Here is a 20,252-nt window from a genome sequence, read left to right on the forward strand (position 1 = left end):
TCAAGTATGTTTTTCCCTCTTGTTGGTTCTCTTACCGCCTGCCCTAGTACCAGTCTAGCAGCTATGTCCTTTAGGAATCGACCAGCTCGGTCTGTGGTGGGTACTACCGAGACACTCTTGGTGATGGACAGTGAAGACCCTCACCAGTATATATTATGTGCCTTTGTCACCCTCTGTCCCTCCTTAAGTAAAGCTCAACATGGAGGAGTATTGATGCATCAGCTGATAGCGAGTGGGATGCTACACGTTAGTCAACAGGAGGTCAGTTTGCTGATATTTGACTTGGTGCCATGAGGCATTATGAGGTCCAGAGTCAATGTTGAGGACTCCCAGGACAACTTTCCCCCATCCCCCCCCATCTTCCTCCCTCCCCAAATGTATAACACTGTGACCTCTCCTGGGTCTGTCCTGCCAGTGGAACAGGACAAATCCAGGAACGGTGATGGTTGTATCTAGGACATTATTTGTAAGGTACAATTCTGTGATTATGACTATGTCAGCCTGTTGCTTGAGTAGTCTGTAGAACAGCTCTCCCAATTTTGGTACAAGCCAAGGGTCAACAGAGTTAAGCTTGTCATTGATATTTGTGGTATTATATAGTGAAAAGGTTGCAAGATGCTGTTGTACTTTCAATTTTTACTCTTATCGGGAAGAGTTTCTGGAATAAATCTGTTGGCTGTTAGTCTGAATTTACATGTGCAAACCATGTCTTTTTCTTTTGTCTAAAACCTGCAATTCCTAACAAAGTTAATACCTAGGTTGATGCCAGGCTGTCCATCTATTTTCATTCCTGATGAACTTTCTAGAGATTGTGATTGAGTTGCAACACCATCTCAGAGTGCATTTATGAGCCAAGCACATTGTTGTGGGTCTGGAGTCATGCGTGGGCCAGATAAGGATGGCACGTTTGTGAGTCAATTGGGTTTTTCTGAGTACCAACAATGTTATTGCTGATGCACTTTGAATTCCAATTCCACCATCTATATAGTTAGACTCGAACTCTGGGTCACCAGAGCATTACCCAGGGCCTCTGGAGCACTTGTCCATGACAATACCACTATGCCACTGGTTTACTTTGTGATTTTAATTCTGAGTGATATCTGCATGAAATGCTTTGGACAGTCAATCCATGACAGGAATAATATTAACCATGAAGTATTGAAGTGTAACTTTGGTTTTTACTGTGATTAATAAAGCCAGGAGAATCCATTGACTGTGTGTAGAAATATAAGCAGTTCATAAAACTACTCAAAGGATCATGAAGCCCTGATTGAATGTCACTGAAGTAAGTAAGTATGGATGAAATTTAACCTCTGCCTCTTAACCCACGTGTAGCATGCTAGAAAGCTGGCAGATGTAAAATCAGATTGCAGAGCCAATTGAGGCATGTATGTTGTTTCCTTGGAAGGAACTCCTAAAAATGCAGACAATAAAAACATAACAACCTTACTCCAACTTATAAACCAAAGAAAGGGTTTAATAAAGAAACTTCATTTCTCCAAACTGGGGACCTCACCCTGGACCAATCCAAGTTCTCCACATTTCCCAACAGGTTCTTTTTTATGGTGAGTCAACTTGTCAGCTGACCATCACATCATTGTGTGATTGGTTCCATGGTTTACTGGGTCAGCTGACTCTTACAGCTTGTTACCATTGGTCACATTACATTTGATACAAAGATGTCACTGGCTACATTCTAACATATGTGACATTCAAGATGAATAGGAATCTAGTTAAAGGTGGTGGGGTAGCACTGCTAATCTAGGATGGTATTAGAATTCATAGAATTCATACAGTGCAGATGGAGACCATTCAGCCCATCGAGTCTGCACTGACAACAATCTCACCCAGGCCCTATCCCTGTAACCCCAAGTATTTACCCGCTAGTACCCCTAACACTAAGGGACAATTTATCGTGGCCAATCAACCTAACCTATATATCTTTGGAATGCGGGAGGAAACCGGAGCACCCAGAGGAAACTCACGGAGACATGAGGAGAACATGCAAACTCCACACAGACAGTCACTCGAGGTCAGAATTAAACTTGGGTTCTTGGTGCTGTGAGGCAGAAGTGCTAACCACCGTACCACCGTACTGTCCCTCATTTTGAACTATTGAAGCAATAGTTAGAGATGAGGTTGGTTCAAGATGTGGAATCAGTTTGGGTGGACGTGAGGAATGGTACAGGAAAGAAGTCGGGAGTAGGGATGGCCTATGACCCCTATCAGTAAACACAATTTAGGGTAAAGTGCACAAGAAAAAATATTAGGTGCTTGTGTTAAAAGAATGACAATAATCATGGGTGATTTTAATCTTCAGATAAACTTGAACAATCAGATTGGTGTAATAGCCTGTGTGAGGAGATCTTAGAAAGCTTTTGCAATAGTGTCTCAGCTTCATGCTCTGGAACCAAATAGAGATCAGGCTATTTTTGAATTTGGCCTGGATTTTCCAGCCCTTGCCATTGGCAGGATCTTTCTATTGACCACCCCTGTGGTGGAATGAGCGATTCACCCTAAGTGGCATAAACATTAACAGGACTGGAAGATCCTGTTGGCAGCAGAAGTGAGCCACCTCTGCCATCAGAAAACATGCCATGAGGGCAGGGGGGAAGCAGAAAATCCTGTCCTTGGTTTTGCGCAATGTAACAGGATTAATGAATGAGCTCAGAGTAAAAGAACCCTCAGGTACCAGCAATCACAATATGATTGAATTTCGCATCCAGTTTGAAAAGGAGGAGAGTGAGTCTAAGACTAATATTTTAAACTTAAATAAGGACACTATATGGCCATGGAAGCTGAGCTAACTGAAGTGACCTGGCACACTGGGCTCAGGATTAAATCAATAGAGAAGCAATGGCAGACATTTAAATATAATAATTCAAAATACTCAGAACAAGAATATTTCTGCTGTAAAGAAAAATTCCAATGGAAAAATACTCCACCAATGGTTAACTAAAGAAGTTAAGGAAAGTATCGAACTTAAAGAAAAGACATGTAACTGTGCAATGGCGAGTGGAAGGTTAGATGATTTGATACAATATGAAGAACAAAAGAAAATGACGAAACAGTAACTCAGGAGAAAGAAATTAGAGTATAAGAGGAAGCTGGCTAGGATATATAAAAACAGTTTCACAGAAGAGTGAAAATGTGGAGTTAATAGAAATAAGGAAATAACAGATGAAATGAATCTCTCCTGCTCTTACTGCCAGGCATTGGTGTGTTTGGAAGGATTTTGCAGGTTGACACACTCAACATGTCTGACTATGTTATAAACGCACCTTTCTTGGCCATCAAGTTGTGGGTGGGACACAACCCCGGACCCATTCATAGGCAGCTCGACCTTACTTGGAAAGTCTGCCTTGAGTTCAGTAACAGGAATATTTTGTACATGTACAAAACACTGGTGTTGAGTAGAATCCATAGGCAGTATTTAAAAACAATCTGGAAAGCATTCATGTGGTTGGGAAATGGGAGAGAATAAAGCCCACACAATCAGTAATAGCAAGTAAGAACCTGCATATGCACATTCTCTGCAATCTTACTCATTTTCTGGTTCTGAGGGTTTTTTTATTCAAAGTGTTCTCCAGATGCTGTTTTCTGTATGTTCTTGGTAACCCCGTTATCTTTCTTCCCCACCCTGCAACCACCATATGACCTCAGTGTTGCTGTATGGGTCATACAACGCAGGTCCCACGCACTATGAGGCAGCAGTGCTAATCATCATGTCACCATTCTGTCCTCAATGAAGCGTGCACCTATGAAATGGGTATAGATATTCACTTCAAATAGTGTAAACACTTGTGTCATGTTGTAGCTGTTTAGTGAATGCCGAGCTGCTGCACGTGGGCATGGTCGCACTATAAGCAGCACCTGGGAATGGAACCATCTGCGCCCTCCAGAGTTCCACCGCCATGTTCTGGAACATGAAGGTGGCCATTGTCATTCAGCCTCTCGTCCAATCTGAGTGTGACCAGCCAAATGTGTAGGACTGGGCCAGCAGCTCCTAAAGGAGAATGGGCTGGAATTTCCAAATAAAACCATTGAAACCCATTAGTCTCACACAATTCAAACAGGACAAGCCAATGAGTAACAAATAAAAATACAAATCAAACTCAATTGCTTCTGCTGCATATACAGATTGCCAAGTTTTATGTCTTGTCCGTAGTAAAAACTGGACACCTCCTTAGGATGCATCATGACCGTTCATTGCCTGCCCTCATTTGCTCCACTCCCTCTTACCGTGCCTCTCTATAAGCTGCAATCCCAGTCTCCCTTTCTCCTGTGTGTTATGGGAGGGGAGTGGTGGGGTGGAATTTCCACCATGGCAGATGGTGAAATTTGAGTTCACTAAAAATCTAGAATTAAAAAGTCTAATGATGACCATGAAGTGATTGGGGTAAAACCCCTCCTTGCTCAGGTCTCGCATGGGAGCCTGATCAAGAAGGTAAGAGCCCATGAAATCCGGGGCAATTTGGCAAATTGGATCCAAAATTGGTGCACTGGGAGGAGGCAGAGTGTGATGGTCAATGCAAAAGCAGAAAATGATGGAAAATTGCAACAGGTCTGACAGCATCTGTGTGGAGAGAATAGAGCCAACATTTCGAGTCTAGATGCCTCTTCATCAGAGCTGTGATGGTCAAAGGTTGTTTTTGTGACTGGAAGCCTGTGCTAGTGGTGTACTACAGGGATTGGTGTTGAGTCCTTACTGTTTGTGGGGTACATTAATGTTCTGGATGTGAATGTGGGTGTATGATCAGTAAGTTCGCAGATACCACAAAAATTGTCAGTGTGGTAAATAGTGAGGAGGAAAGCCGTATATTACAGGGTGATATTGACGGATTAGTCAGATGGGCAGAACAGTGGCAAATGGAACTTAACACTAAAATGCGTGAGCTGAAGCATTTTGAGAAGACAAATAATGCAAGGGAATTTATAATAAACAGCAGGATGCTAGGAAGCACAGAGGACCAGAGGGAACTTGAAGTGCATGTCCAAAGATCCTGGAGGTTCTGGACAGACAGGAGAAGTTGTTAAGAAAACATATGTGATACTTGCCTTTATTAGGTGATGCACAGAATATAACAGCAGGGACATCATTATGATGAAGCTGTATAAAAGGCTCTTAGGATATAGCTGGACTACTGTGTGCAGTTCTGCTTGGCACATTATAGCAAGGATGTGATTGCAGTAGAAAGTGTGCAGAGGAGATTCACCAGGATGTTTTCCATAGAGTGGGGAAGGCTGAACTAGAACTTGATATAAGAAACAGAGATAGACTAGATAGGAAAAACATTTCCCCTTAGTAGAGGGGTCAATAGAGTGAACAATACTTAGTAGAGTTGGCTGAGTGAGTGGGCGAGGACCTGGCAGATGGAGTATAATGTTAGCAAATGTGAGGTTATCCACTTTGGTAGAAATAATAGTAGGAGGGAATATTATTTAAAGAGTGAAAAGCTGCAGCATGCTACTGTGCAGAGGGACCTGGGGGTCCTTGTGCACGAATCGCAAAAACTCAGTCTGCATGTGCAACAGGTGATCAAGAAGGCAAATGGAATGTTGGTCTTTATCGCAAGGGGGATAGAATATAAAAGCAGGGAGGTCTTGCTGCAACTGTACAGGGTACTGGTGAGGCCGCAGCTGAAGTACTGTGTGCAATTTTGGTCCCCTTATTTGCGAAAGGATATATTGGCCTTGGAGGGAGTACAGAGAAGGTTCACAGGCTGATACCAGAGATGAGGGGGTTAGCTTATGAGGAGAGATTAAATAGACTGGGCCTATACTCATTAGAGTTTAGAAGGCTGAGGGGGAATCTTATAGAGACTTACAAGATAATGAAGGGGCTAGATAGGGTGGAGGTAGAGAGAATCTTTCAGCTTAGAAAGGAAAACAGAACTAGAGGGCACAGCCTCAAAATAAGGCGGGGGGGGGCAGTTTAGAACGGAGTTGAGGAGGAACTTCATCAGTCAAAGGGTGGTGAGTCTCTGGCATTCTCTAGCCATTGAAGTGGTGGTGGCTACCTCGTTGAATATATTTAAGTCACGGGTAGATAGATTACTGATAGACAAGGGAATTAAGGGTTATGGGGAGAAAACGGGAAAGTGGAACTGATCCACTTCAGATCAGCCATGATCTTATTGAATGGCGAGCAGGCTCAAAGGGCTAGATGGCCTATTCCTGCTCCTATTTCTTATGTTCTTATAACCAGGGGGATAGATTTGTGGTAAGGAGCAGGAGATTTAGAGGGGATTTGAGGAAAAACTTTTTCACTGCTTGAAAGGATGGCAAAGGCAGGAACCTCCATAACATTTAAGAACATTTAGATGAGCACTTGAAATGCCATAGCATAAAAGACAATGGACCAAGTTCTGGAAACTGTGATTCGGATAGGTGCTTGATGGCCTGCACAGACACAATGGGCCGAAGTTCCTCTTTTGGTGTTGTAAAACTCTATGACTGTATGACACTATGAAGCTAGTCATAGCTTGTTGCTTGTTTGTAATGTATCTGTTGAGGTCGGTCTCATTTTTCCCTGTTTTTGCCCTAAGCTCTGACCACTTTGCAGTGATTAGAGTGGGAAAATGACGCCAAACTTCACAAAGAACCTGCCTTTTTTTTTTACAGGTTTCTTGTAGATTTTACTGGTTAGATACTTCTTCCCAGACCAGTCTGCAGTATATAGCTACAATGATAATGAATCTTCCTGTCTGTGGAACCAACTTCAAGTGAAACAGCCAGCAGTTTGCTGTTTTATTTCATCTCCTGTTTACACTCTTCAGAATTTCTATTAATTAAGTTTTCCCAGAATTCAACAATCTTCCTGGGACTCCTGTCTGCTGCCTGGACCAAGGTGCAAAACCAAAATGAAGATACGGTGTGTGTAGAATCGCGATAAAGCTGCAGAATCTTTAAATATGATGATACCATGTGTACTTCACTTTCATGCCAGCTGTTTTCTCAAGCTGGATGTAAAGTGGTTTAGGATTATATCTTTCTCAGCCATGTCACCAAAACCATACCGTCACTAACTGCCACCATGTTACGTTCTTCTGTTGTTTAATGTAAATATATTAACATAGCCAAGGATTGATGAAATAATAATGTGTATTCTTTATCTGAAGCCAAGATGATGGATGTAGTTTACATCGATACAGATTACAGATAGATTTGGAAGGATGCCAAATATAATACATTTGTTTTGGAATTCTCTGGCCGTTCACATTGGCAGAAGTCTCTGTTCCTGCTGCAGTGAATGGAGATTTGGCCAAGCACCAAGTTATCCATCCTTGTTTGTGCCAGCAGAGGGGCATGATCGGCTAAAGAATTCCCGTCCTGATTTTTACCTTGTTGCTTGATGACTGACTCATGGGGCTGATACGTCATGTCCTGTTGAGGTATGCAATGATATGCAGTAGTTTTGAAATGCACAACTTCAAAGGTATACGCACATCTTGACACAATCACAGCCTGAGATCTCAGAGCATGGAATACTTATAACTCACTCGCCCAATACTCTCCACCGTTTATTGCCAGGTCCCTTTCCCAATTCTGTTTCCTGTCGTATGTTAATGTGTGACTTGTGCTACACTTATTCATCAGGGGACACACTCTCTCCATACTTTGAAACAATAATTTAGCAATCTACGGTTCAGAATGACGCAGTTTAAGAGGGGTGGCATTTTCGCCCTCATTGAATGACCCAGGATGGGAAAAAGGAAAGTTTCTCACTGAACGTGTCAGTGAAATTGTGGAGAACGGATATATTGTCAGCATTGTAAAAGCTGACTTGTCCTCCCTCTTAGTCCAGGAAAACTCCAATGGTCTTGGGCTTTATACTCAGAGTCAATTGAACAATTGGGGTTTCTGTAGCTCCATGGTCATTCCCATTGCTATGCCATACAGCCCAGTAACCATGAGCAGGTCCCATTTTTATTATCCCTTTCCTGTTAGCTGATTCTTTAGCCACAACCACTATCCACCTAGTTTTGTCCCCGACCTCCACCTCCCAGCAGTGTTTCCCTACTGTGAAACCCTGTGACCCCAGGACACTGACAGTCGTATTGAATCTCTCGGCGTTATCTGGAACCTGTAATTCTGTGTTGCTGCGTCTCACAGTGGTCATGTCCTCAGACAGGATGAGGTTACAATGCACTGTGTTTGGATCCAGGGCCAGTGAGGCTGGGACTGGGGGAAATAAAAAAGAGTTCATGTCAAATATTTTAGACAGAAGAAGCTGGATGGACACGAGTTAAGATCAAAATAATCAGATAAAAGCAAAATACTGCAGATACTGAAATCTGAACAAAAACAGAAAATGCTGGAAAATCTCAGCAGGTCTAACAGCATCAGTGGGGAGAGTATGTAGCCAATGTTTCGAGTCTAGATGACCCTTCGTCATGATCAATCAAGATCAGTTATCTGTATAACTGGACTCAACACACATCCTATAATCTATTTTTATTTTTTCAAGGGACCTTGATTGCTAGACCAACATTTGATACCCATCCCTCATTGCCCATGAGAAGGTGGCAGTGTGGCTCTCTTCTTAAACTGAGGCAATCTTTTTGTTGCATTTTGGTACAACCGGGTGGCTTGTTAACCCATTTGAGAGTGCAATTATAAGGCAACAAGATTGCTGTGGGTGTCACATGGAGTCATGAACTGGAGATGCCAGTGTTGGACTGGGGTAAACACAATAAGAAGTTCACAACACCAGGTTAAAATCCAACAGGTTTATTCCAACAGGTGAGTCATCTGACAAAGGGATAAACTCCGAAAGCTAGTGATGTTTACTACCAAATAAACCTGTTGGACTTTAACCTGATGTTATGAGACTTCTTACTGTGTCACATGTAGGCCAGACCAGGTAAAGATGGCAGATTTCCTTTCTGAAAGGATACTAGTGAACAAGATGGGTTTTGTGATCATGGTGAATGAGATTAACTTTCACCACAGTAATTTCATAATCACCTTTACTGAGGCTAGCTTTTGGATTGCCCTCTTTTTGAATTTTAACACAAGGATACTTCACAGTTCATAATATTTCCACCTTTTATGTAATCAGCAAATTTTAAAATTGTGCCCTATGCAACAAACCTTGGTGATTAATATATTTCAATGACAGCTGGGACCTGGGCAATGTTCTAATCCTGCTCACCAACCAGTCAAGGAATAAACCTGAGTCAATCATCAGATTTGTTAACAGATTGAACAGTTACAGATAAATGCCTCCTGACTCCACTCTAGTCTTGTACGGGTAAATGACTTTTCCTGCGTTTTCAAGTACTCTCCAATCAACTGTATGTACTTAACCTGGATTCCTTTACTTCTCTTTATATCAAACTTAATGTTTAACATGCACAAACAATACTTCATAACAAATCAAGGGAAAAAAGTAATTTTCTCCATATTCTATGCGATGCCTCTCTTACAGGGCATCCAACAATTTCTTAGTTTAAGCACTTGTAAGGCAGAAGGGTGGCACAGTGGTTAGCACTGTTGCCTCATAGTGCCAGGGACCTGGGTTCGATTCCAGCCTTGGTCACTATCTGTGCGGAGTCTGCACGTTCTCCCCATGTTTGCGTGGGTCTCCTCCGGGTGCTCCGGTTTTCTCCCACAGTCTGAAAGACGGGTTGATTCAGTGCATTGATCATGCTTAATTCTCCCTCGGTGTAGCCAAACAGGCACCAGGCTGTGGTGACCAGGGGATTTTTGCAGTAACTTCTAATAAAGTTAGAATAACTTGTGACACTAATAAATAATCTTCAACTTCTTTTTTGGCGCATAGAAAATAGGAGCATGAGTAAGCCATTCAGCCCCTCATCCCTGCTCCGCTATTCAATTGGATCATGGCTGAGTTTCTACCCCAATGTCATGTCCCTACACTATGCTCCTATTCCTCGATGTCTTTAATATGTAGAAATCTATTGAAGTTTGTTTTGATAATCCTCAATGACTGATCCCCCACTGCCCTCTGGAATAAAGAACTCCCAAGTTTTACCAACCTCTGGGTGAAGAAATTAGATTTGGATTAATTCAAAGCCTAATCTCAGAATCACCTCTCATCCTGAGACTATGTCCCCTGGTTCTGCTGATTGGTAGCTGGTTCCCCAACTACCAATCAGCAGAAACATCCCCCCTGCATCTACCTTGCTGAACCCTGTCAAAATGTTATATGTTTCAGTGAGATAGCCTCTCAACCTTCTAAACTCGGGAGAAGTAGCTGTGATCTCTGCTTATAGATCAATCCTGCTACCCCAGGTCAGATGAACCTTCATCACACTCCCTCTATGGTGAGTCTATCCTTCCTTAGGTAAGGAGACCAAAACTGCATGCAATACTCCAGGCGGGGTCTCACCAGGGATCTATAGAATCGCAACAAGACACATTTACTCCTGTGCTCAGATCCTCTTCTAGTAAATACAAACATAGCAGTTGCTCTACTAATTGTACCAATATTCCAGCTTTCAGTGACTCATGAACAAATACATCCAGGTCCCTTTGGATAACAACACTTCTCAATTTCTCACCATTTAAGAAATACTCTGTTTCTCATTTTCCTACCAAAGTAAATAACTTCACACTTTTTTCAAATTATATTCCCTCCATCAAGTACTTGCCCAGTCCCTTAGCTTAACGTAGATCTCTTTGCATCCTCCTCATAATTCACATTCCAATGTAATTTCCTGATTGCTACATTATCATTCCTGTTTGGAGGCTGATAATAACTCAAACAAATGTTTTCTTCCCCTTGTTGTGTCTTAGCTCCACCCAAATTAATTCTGCATCTCAATCTTCCGATCTAAGAACCTCTCTCACTGAGGTACTGATCTCACCCTTTATTAACAATGCAACCCCATCACTTTTTGCTTTTTGGATATCCTTCCTAAATGTTGAAATTTTGGCTCCTAGCTTTGATCACCTTGCAGTTATGTCTTGATGATGGCAATTGGTTGATATTTGTTTACTTCTCTTTGCACTATCAGTACCTCTACCTTGTTGTGAATGCAGTGTGCATTCAGATAGAGTGCCTATAATTTTGCCTTTTTAACATTTTTATTCATTTTGATCTGACATGATGTTTGCCCTTATTTCTGCTGTCTTCCAATTTCACCTATGAGTCTTCTTCCTACCATTACCAGCTTTGCTTCTCCGCTATCTGAACTCATCTCTGGTTCCCATTCCCCTATCAAGCTACTTCTAACACTCCCCAACAGCACTAGCAAATCATCTGACAAGGGTATTGGTCCCAGTCTCAGGTGTAACCGCTCTGTCTTATACAGGCTTCAGTTGCCCTGAACTGTGCCTCAGAAATCTAAAACCTTCCCTTCGGCCACGCACTATCTCTCCAACCATGCATTCATTTGCTTTGTTTTCCTATTTCTGTACTCACTGGGCTGTGGCACTTGGAGTAATGGGTGGAATTTTCTGGCCATGCTTGCCCCAAAACCAGAAAATCCCACCGAGGTCAAATGACCTTTGCATGGTCCGTTTCTCCCCTACACACATCCCCCGCCACCCGTGACAATTTCCATGGCAGGTGGGAGGGAAAAGTTACCCCTAGTGTTTTTATTATGCTTTCAGGGGATGTGAGTGTCACTGGCCGGCCAGCATTTGTCGCCCATCCCTAATTGCCCTTGAATTGAATGGTTTTCCAAGCCATTTCAGAGGGCAGTTATGAGTCAACCACGATGCTGTGGCTGTGGAATCACATGTAAGGACGGCAGATTTCCTTCCCAAAAGAACATTGGTGAACCGGTTATGTTCTGTTTTGTAACTGACAATGGTTTAATGGTTATCACCAGATTTTTAATTCCTGCGCTGGAATTCTCCAGTCTCGCACATCCTGTACCCACTGCCAGCAAGCATGGAGAATTTGGCACTTTGGATCATTGGTTCTGTGCAGAGTGTATATTGGGTGAATGGACATGGAAATTCCATTGCTTTGTCTGGACAGTGTGAGGGGCCAAGGGAGTGAATAGTGGGGTATAGTTTGACATGGGGGTTATGAGAGGCCATGGGGTTGTGGGTACTGGAGCAGACAATGGCATGAGAGTCTGTGGGCTCTTGTGATCCTTGACCAGACCTCCAAGTTGTTGACAGGATCCTGTTAGGGACCAATGTTTTGTTCAAATTAGTTGATGTTTGAGATTTTTAAGACACTTGTCTTAATAGAGCCACAAGATTCCCCAGTGTTTTGAACAAACAAAAATAAACTTTACTATAGAAGGTCAGAAAGATGAAGGTCAGAATATTTATCTTAACCTCTAACATTGAGGGTGAGTATTAGATACATGTGAATAGGAAAATTATGGTTGAACACACCTGCAAAACAGATGACAAATGTGACCAAAACAGGTTCCATGAATTTCTCAAGAGTACACACAGATGTTAGCCACACTGTCTGTCAATCATTTTGAGACTAGAGGGCACAGCCTCAAGAACATAAGAACATAAGAAATAGGAGCAGGAGTAGGCCATCTAGCTCTTCGAGCCTGCCCCGCCATTCAATAAGATCATGGCTGATCTGAAGTGGATTAGTTCCACTTTCCCGCTTTCTCCCCATAACCCTTAATTCCCTTGTCTATCAAAAACCTATCTACCTGTGACTTAAATATATTTAGCGAGATAAGGGGGGGCAGCTTAGATCAGAGTTGAGGAGGAACTTCTTCACTCAAAGGGTGGTGAATCTCTGGAATTCTCTGCCCGTTGAAGTGGTGGAGGCTACCTCGCTAAATATATTCAAGTCACGGGTAGATAGGTTTTTGATAGATAGGGGATTAAGGGTTATGGGGAGAAAGCGGGAAAGTGGAACTGATCCACTTCAGATCAGCCATGATCTTATTGAATGGCGGGGCAGGCTCGAAGGACTAGATGGCCAACTCCTGCTCCTATTTCTTATGTCCTTATGTAGACTCTGGTCAGTTATTTTACAATTTTTTGTCTAAGTGCCGGGTGGACTTGAAAGTGGGACAATTTCATTTCTGCTTTTTGGGCATGTTTTTCGACCCCCCCCGCTGCCGCCACCCCATATTCAGTCTGGCTGCAAATTTTGAGCGAATCTGATTCTTGCTGCAGAAGCCCATGGGCAGGGTTGAACAGGCCCAAAATCCCGCAGCACTGATTGGAGCCTCCAGCCACGCATGCGCAAAAAAAAAGAAAACTGCAGCTCCCCTAACAGATCCTTCCCAGGCCTTCCTCTAGTTTCACGGACTTGGACCCCCCAAAGATTATTGACCACCTTATACCCCCACACCCCACCATCCCGACTGATTGCAGTTACCTCCCCACTGATCGTAGGCAGAGTGATCACAGCCCATCCTCCTCCCCACAGCCCCTCCCCAGCAACACAGCCCACCTCCATTCATTCACCAGTAACACACACTCAGAACGCATGCAGTAGTGACCAAATGCACAGCTGCTTGAAAAGTCCTGAGGCTGCAGCACAGCTACTTCAAAAGGCTTCCAGCACATCCCCACTTGGACGAGTGCTGCATGCTCTAGGACCCAGCAGCATCCTCAGGTCAGTGCTGAGACCCGGGTTCGTGCTGCAAATCGGACATTGGACACCGTAATCAGCAACAGACCCCCATCCCTCCTGACCCAAAACGCAAAACAACCCCCTGTGAGCATCACGGAGCCATCTGATGGTAGGCATGTACCTCCTCACTAATCCATACTCATGGCGTGCCACAATCTTACTTTTATAGAGCATGTCTATTCTAGACCGATCCAGCTGGGGAGGGCGCAGTGGTAAAGACAAGCGTGCTGGTGAATTGGAGTGTGCAGCTTGCTAATGGGTTTGAGATGCGTGCAAAAATATTTAAATTGATGTTAAGCCCATTTTGGGCAAGATCCTGATTGTGCCGGATTTTTGGCCTTGATAAAGTGGGAACTGGTATGGAAACAGATATAGATTGCACTGATCACCTAGTGCCCAACTTTACCAATTTTCCAAGCGCAAAAAATGGGTGCCGCGTGATGATAAAATACCATCCCGTTTCTCTCTCATGAGGGTTTTCAATTGTCACCACTGAGGTGAATTTGGGTTTCTTAGTTGGGGCTTTTAGAGAAGCGGGTTATGGGTGGGGGAGGGACAGGGAGCTGGAGGCTGTTGGATGCTGGAGGTGCATACAAAGAACAAAGAACAACACAGCACAGGAAACAGGCCTTTCGGCCCTACAAGCCCACACCGTCCATTTTAACACTCAGTGAGTGCCTCATTCCAATCCTTCTTCTACCTAGGACTTTTGTCTACATCTCATGGACTCCTCAATAAAGGGGTGCAAATTTAGAGAATTATATGTGTGCCAATAGGGAGCTCCAATTTAGGGACAATTTATTAACACCAATCAGCCTAAAAGCACGTTTTTGGGGTGTGGGAGGAAACCGGAGCACCCAGAGAAAACCCACGCAAGCACGGGGAGAATGTGCAAACTCCCACAGACACCGACCCAAGTCGGAGATTCGACCCGGGTCTCTGTAACTGCTCAGCAAACAGTGATAGTTACTGAGCTGTCATGTTGCCTGTCAATTGGTCCAGTTTAAGTGTACACTAACGACGTGAAGCACTAGGCAACTCTCAAAGCAACATCCAAGAGCAGCCCTCACACAACCCACCGTGTGTATGTCCCTTGTTGGCCAACAAGGCGGACCGAATCACCTGTGGATGTAAAAAAGAGACATCAGTAAACATACAACAGCCTATACAGACATTCACGGAAGATCCCCAGAAGTTCCAATGTAAAAGACAGGTGAGCCATAAGATATGTTGGATGGCCCATAGGAATCTATTGATTAGCAGGAATGCCCTGAGGCTCTTGATCCTTATTTAGAAAAGTCTTTTGTATCCCTCCTTCTCTAGTCTGCTAATGTGCCTATCTAGGTAAGCCTTAAACAACTCTAGCATGTCTGCCTCCACCACCCTACTTGGCAGTGCATTCCAGGCCCCCACAACCCTGTGTGAAAAACCTCCCCCTAACATCCGAATTATACCTTGCCCCTCTCATCTTAAGCCCGTGACCCCTCGTGATTTTCACATCCAACCTGGGAAAAAGCTTCCCTGTTCACTCTATCTATACCCTTCCTAATCATATACGCCTCTATTAGGTCTCCTCCTCCTTCTCCGTCTTTCCAGGGAGAACAACCCTAATTTCCCCAATCTCTCCTTATAGCTAAGACCTTCCATACCAGGCAGCATCCTCGTAAACCTCCTCTGCACTCTCTCCAAAGTCTCCACGTCCTTCCAGTAGTGCGGCGACTAGGTTGTTATGGTGGGGGCATGCGTAAGATCTTTAAAATTAGGTGCCAAAAGGTTCCCTCATCTAGGCTATTGACCAGCACATGTCTGATTGGTTGTGAATTATGTTATATTAAAAAGCTGGTTCCACCTCACGAAAAATTCTCAGTGTTTGGAGATGCCTATTCCTTCAATGGAACTCAGTCAGATTAGGAGCGCAGAGTGCCAGACTCGTGATGCACACTAACCTTCACCCTTATACCATCTTGATAAAAGCTGGTGGAGACTGCAATCCCAGAATCAGTTTCCTGCCCACCATCATGCTTTAGAATGCCATGGGGTCTTACTGACTCTCTGGTTGTTAGGTACATCCAAAGCTGAGATAGACAGATTTTCAATTTGGATAAAGGGGGAAAGTTGAGTTGAAAATTATCGTTTTGAATCAGTCATGACGTAATTGAATGGGGTGGAGCAGACTCGATGAGCCGCAAGGCCTTCCTCTGCTCCTACTTCTTATTGTCGCACAGTCTTATCATAGAAACATAGGATCCTTACAGTACAGGAGGAGGCTATTCAGCCCATTGAGTCTGCAATGACTCTCTGAGAGTATATTGTCCAGGCCTTCTCTCCACCCTATCCCTGTAACCCCAAACATTTACCATGGCTAACCTACATAATCTACACATCTTGACATCCGAAGGGGCAAGTTAACATGGCCAATCCACCTAACCTGCACATCTTTGCACTGTGAAAATCCACTGCTTAAACCTGCTTGCTAATGAAAAGCTTACAGTAGGATGCGGTGGCATCCTTTGATATGGGTTACAAGTTTCACATTTTGCACTAATCTTTTCTACGAACCTTATGTACTCATCATCAATCTTACCTCCATGTTTCAGCAGCATTATTAATCTTTGACAAGAAGGTTCGGCAAATTGTTTCTGTGACTTTAAGACAATTTGTTTTTGTTTCTTTTTGGCTCTTGTCACCTGATGTCACTAATATTTCTGTAACACTTTGGTCAAAACAGCTAGTGTTGGGGGGATAGTATATGGCCCTGATTGACTAAACTGCAGATCCATTGACTTTATAAAAAAGAAATGCCTTATTATGCGCCATGTCCAATGTACTGTGTGACATTTTTCATGGAAGGCTTACTCAACAGCAAGGATATCTTACAACAGACTGCATCAGTATTGATGAAGTGACCTACTCCAGTTACTTTGCATGGAATCACCACTCTTTTTAGTGAGCTCAATGTGTTTTCATTGCAAAACCTAAAACAAGAGGAACTTTTATACTCCTTTACCTTGCATCGATGTTTGCTACTAAATGAATCAAGGTGACATTTTAACTAACGTGTTGCACACGTTGTTAAGCAGTGCAGCAGTATCCAACAAAACATAGTTAAATAAACCTGTAACTACAACAATCATCACCAAACTAAAACTCCTTGTGATGAATACAATTCCTTCTGGTGGATCATTATCATCTACTTCAGTCTCAGAATTCTCTGTGGGATGTGTCATTTTAAGGATCCTGCTTGTTGCATAATAATATTTTGAGTCAGACTTGTAGCACCCATTAACTGTTTCCCAGGCATTCCTGGTGTTAATTCACCAATTATTACTGTGATATCCAGCTCTACTAAAGGCGCTTTCATCCTCATTTTTCCTGTATGTAACTCTTCAGTTCCACTAATGCCTGCGCCCAGCACAAAATGCCACAATTGTCAACTCTTTCATCCATTTGTGACACCACCAAATGTTGTCATTTGTTCACACCAGGCTGCTGGAAAAGACTGTCTCCCTAGGAACACCACTGCTGCCAACGCTCAGCCAAATCTCCATTCACCACAGCCAGACCAGAGAATCCCAGCTACGGGTGAGGTTGGAAAATAGGGCGGAATTTTACCGCTCTGCCTGCCATGGGAATCGTAGCGGGCGAGGGGCAGACAATGGAAAGGTCCATTGACTTTGGGTGGAATTTTCCAGTTCCAGGATGAGTGAGGCTGTAAAATCCCACCCCAGGTGTTTCATGGGTTCCCATAATTTTTTTTAAATCTTGAGGTAATTGCAGTGTTCCATGTTATTTACAATCACCCGCCAAGTACAAAAACAAAGAACAAAACAAAAACAGCCCGGGAAACAGGCCCTTTGGCCCAAACAATCTGGGCCCAATGTGTGTCTTCCGCAGGGTATCATCCAAATTGTGGATTTCTTCTGCATTTGTCAGCACTTTGCTGATACATAGAGTCATAAAGGTTTACAGCATGAAAATAGGCTCTTTGGCCCAACTGGTCCATGCAGCCCAATTTTTACCACTGAGCAAGTCCCAGTTGCCTGAATTTGGCCCAGATCTCTCCACACCCATCTTATCCATGTAAGTCTCTAAATGCTTTTTAAAAGATAAAATTCTACCTGCCTCCAATACCTGCCTGGTAGCTCGATCCAGATATTTACCATCCTCTACGTGAAAAAAATGCCCCTCTGGACCCTTTTATATCCCTCCTCTCTCACCTTAAACCTATGCCCTCCAATTTTAGACTCCCTACCTTTGGGAAAAGATACCTTATATGTGCCCGTCATTATTTTAGGTTGTACAGTTGTGATAGTGTCAAAGAGTTTTACGGCACACTAAGAGGCCCTTTGGCCCATCGTATCTGTTTCAGCCAGCAAGCGCCTGTCTATTCTAATCCCATTTTCCAGCACTTGGTCCATAGCTGAGTATGCTATGGCATTTCAAGTACTCGTTTAAATGCTTCTTAATTGTTGTGAGGGTTCCCACCTCTACTAACCTTTCAGGCAGTGTGTTCCACCACCTGGGCGAAAAGGTGTTTTCCTCAAAATTTCTCTGAATCACCTGCCCCTGAACTTAAATCCACACCCCCTGGTGACTGATGCCTCTACTAAGGGAAAAAGCGTATTCCTATCTGTCCAATTTTTCTATAGGTAGTTCCCGAAGGATAGGGGATAAAAGGTTTCAGTTCAGTTCAGCAGCTTGGTTGGTGCAGGCTTAGAGGGCTGAAGGGTTTAGGCAACATTCTAGTGAACCTCCTCTGCGCCCTTTCTAGTGCTTCCTGTAGTGTTGCAACCTAATCACATGCTTCCTATAGTGTTGCAACCAGAACTGCACGTTGTGCTCTAACTGTGACCTTACCAGTGTTTTATACAGCTTCAGCATAACCTCCCTGCTCTTAAAGTTTATTCCTTGCCTAATAAGGCAAGTGTCCCATATATTTTCATAACCACATTATCTGCCTGAACTGTACTCAGGGAGCTTTGGATTTATTTGTCTTATCTTTCCCCCCTTGAGGCAATTTATCTTGACTGGACTCAAACTCTAAGAGGGCAACATATTTTTCAGCAGCTGTATTGCCCATCAATTTATGAGTCCAGTTTATCTGGGTCAAGTCTGTTCTCATCTCATTGAAGTTGGCTTTCCCACAAAAAATTTCCCTTTTTCTGGATTGTTCCTTGTCCTTTTCCATAGCCAAACTAATTCCTGTGGTACAATGATTAACGTCCTCTTCATGTTCACCCTTGATCCAATTGTCCCATCATTCCCAAAAAGAATCCAGAAATGCTTCTTTTCTCATGGGACTGGAAGCATAGAAAATTCTCCTGGACACATTCTAGGAATTCTTGTCCTTCTCTGCCTTTACACTGTTTCTAAGCCAGTTTATGTTTGGACCATTGAAGTTCACCATTCCAACTATTCTAATTGTTGCACTTCAGTGCAATTTCCATGAAAATTACTTCCTCTGCATCTTTGGTCAATATAATTCCACACCTGGAATACTGTGAACAGTTTTTGTTCCCTTATCTACGGAAAGATATTGTGGCATTGGAGGTAGTCCAGACAAGGTTCATTAGGTTGATCCCGGGTATGGAGAGATTTTCTGATGAGCAAAGGTTGAGTAGGTTGGGCATGTACTCTTGGAGTTTAGAAGAATGAGAGGCAAACTTACTGAGACATATCAGATTTTCAGAGGACTTGACAGGGTAGGTTTTGACAGATTGTTTCCCCTCGTGGGAGACTCTCAGACTAGAGGGCATAGTCTAAGACTAAGGGATCACCCATTTCAGACAGGGGTGAAGAGGAATTTCTTCCCTCAGTGGATAGTGAATCTGTGGAATTCTTTGCCGCAGAGGGTTGTGGAGGCTGGGTCATTAAGTATGTTCAAGGCTGAAATAGACAGATTGTTAATCAGTTAGAGAATCAAGGGTTATGGGGATAAGGTAAGTAAGTGGATTTGAGGATTGTCACATCAGGATCAGTCATGATCCCATTGAATGCTGAAACAAATCTGATGGACCAAATGGCCTACTTCTGCCCCTACATCTTATGGTCTTAGAATGCACCAAGAAATGTAATGGTGGCAAGATTGTTTCTTAGCTCTTGACAAATAGTGTAAACAATTAAACTGTTTCTGCTGTTTGCGCTATCCAAGGCTTGTGGGAATAGTATAAAAATAATGCCATAATTTACTGGAATGAACTTATGAAACACCTCTATGCAGAAGCGATAATAGATGTTTGAACATCATTTCGGCAAAATGGCAAACAATTGGAACTCAAGTGTTAAATTGAAAACTGAGATTGATAGGTTTTTAATCAATAGTATGTCACAATATGGAGGAAAGGCAAATATTTGCAGTTGGTTTGGAGGTCAGCCATGGTCTCACTGAATTGACAATTGACTCTTGGTAGGCTCCATGGCCTTCTCCTATTCCTGTAATCACTGGTCAGTGTTCCTGGGATGGAGAGGCACACAATCAGTAAGGCATTGCAATCTGATCACTGTCCAGTGAGTCCGACTGGACAGTTCAAGAGCTGGGTGCTGAGTAAGGTGTTCTGATCCCCTCATTCTTGGATGTCCTAATCTCAGCTCCCGAATAAAATAATGATCGTCCCTTCAGTGAGGTCCCAGATGTTGCTACCATAGTGATCTATATCCAGGAATAGGCGGCACATTCAAGAAGGGCAGTTCAGGTTGGGGGGAGAGGGAAGGG

The 20,252-nt window shown here is 43.2% G+C and overlaps 1 protein-coding gene across 1 annotated transcript; it reads right to left on the reverse strand.

Moving 5' to 3' along the window:
- Positions 1-7,377: 7,377 nt before the first annotated feature.
- Positions 7,378-16,143, reverse strand: LOC145348632 (zinc-binding protein A33-like). Its single transcript, XM_080196798.1, is given in 3 exon segments — positions 7,378-7,696; positions 7,698-8,184; positions 16,125-16,143. Coding segments are annotated over 3 exon segments (561 nt in total). The 3' UTR covers positions 7,378-7,641.
- Positions 16,144-20,252: the final 4,109 nt, after the last annotated feature.

Source organism: Carcharhinus amblyrhynchos, chromosome 9, assembly GCF_965287045.1.
Source record: "Carcharhinus amblyrhynchos chromosome 9, sCarAmb.v2.hapA, whole genome shotgun sequence".
In the NCBI taxonomy this organism is placed as follows: domain Eukaryota; kingdom Metazoa; phylum Chordata; class Chondrichthyes; order Carcharhiniformes; family Carcharhinidae; genus Carcharhinus; species Carcharhinus amblyrhynchos.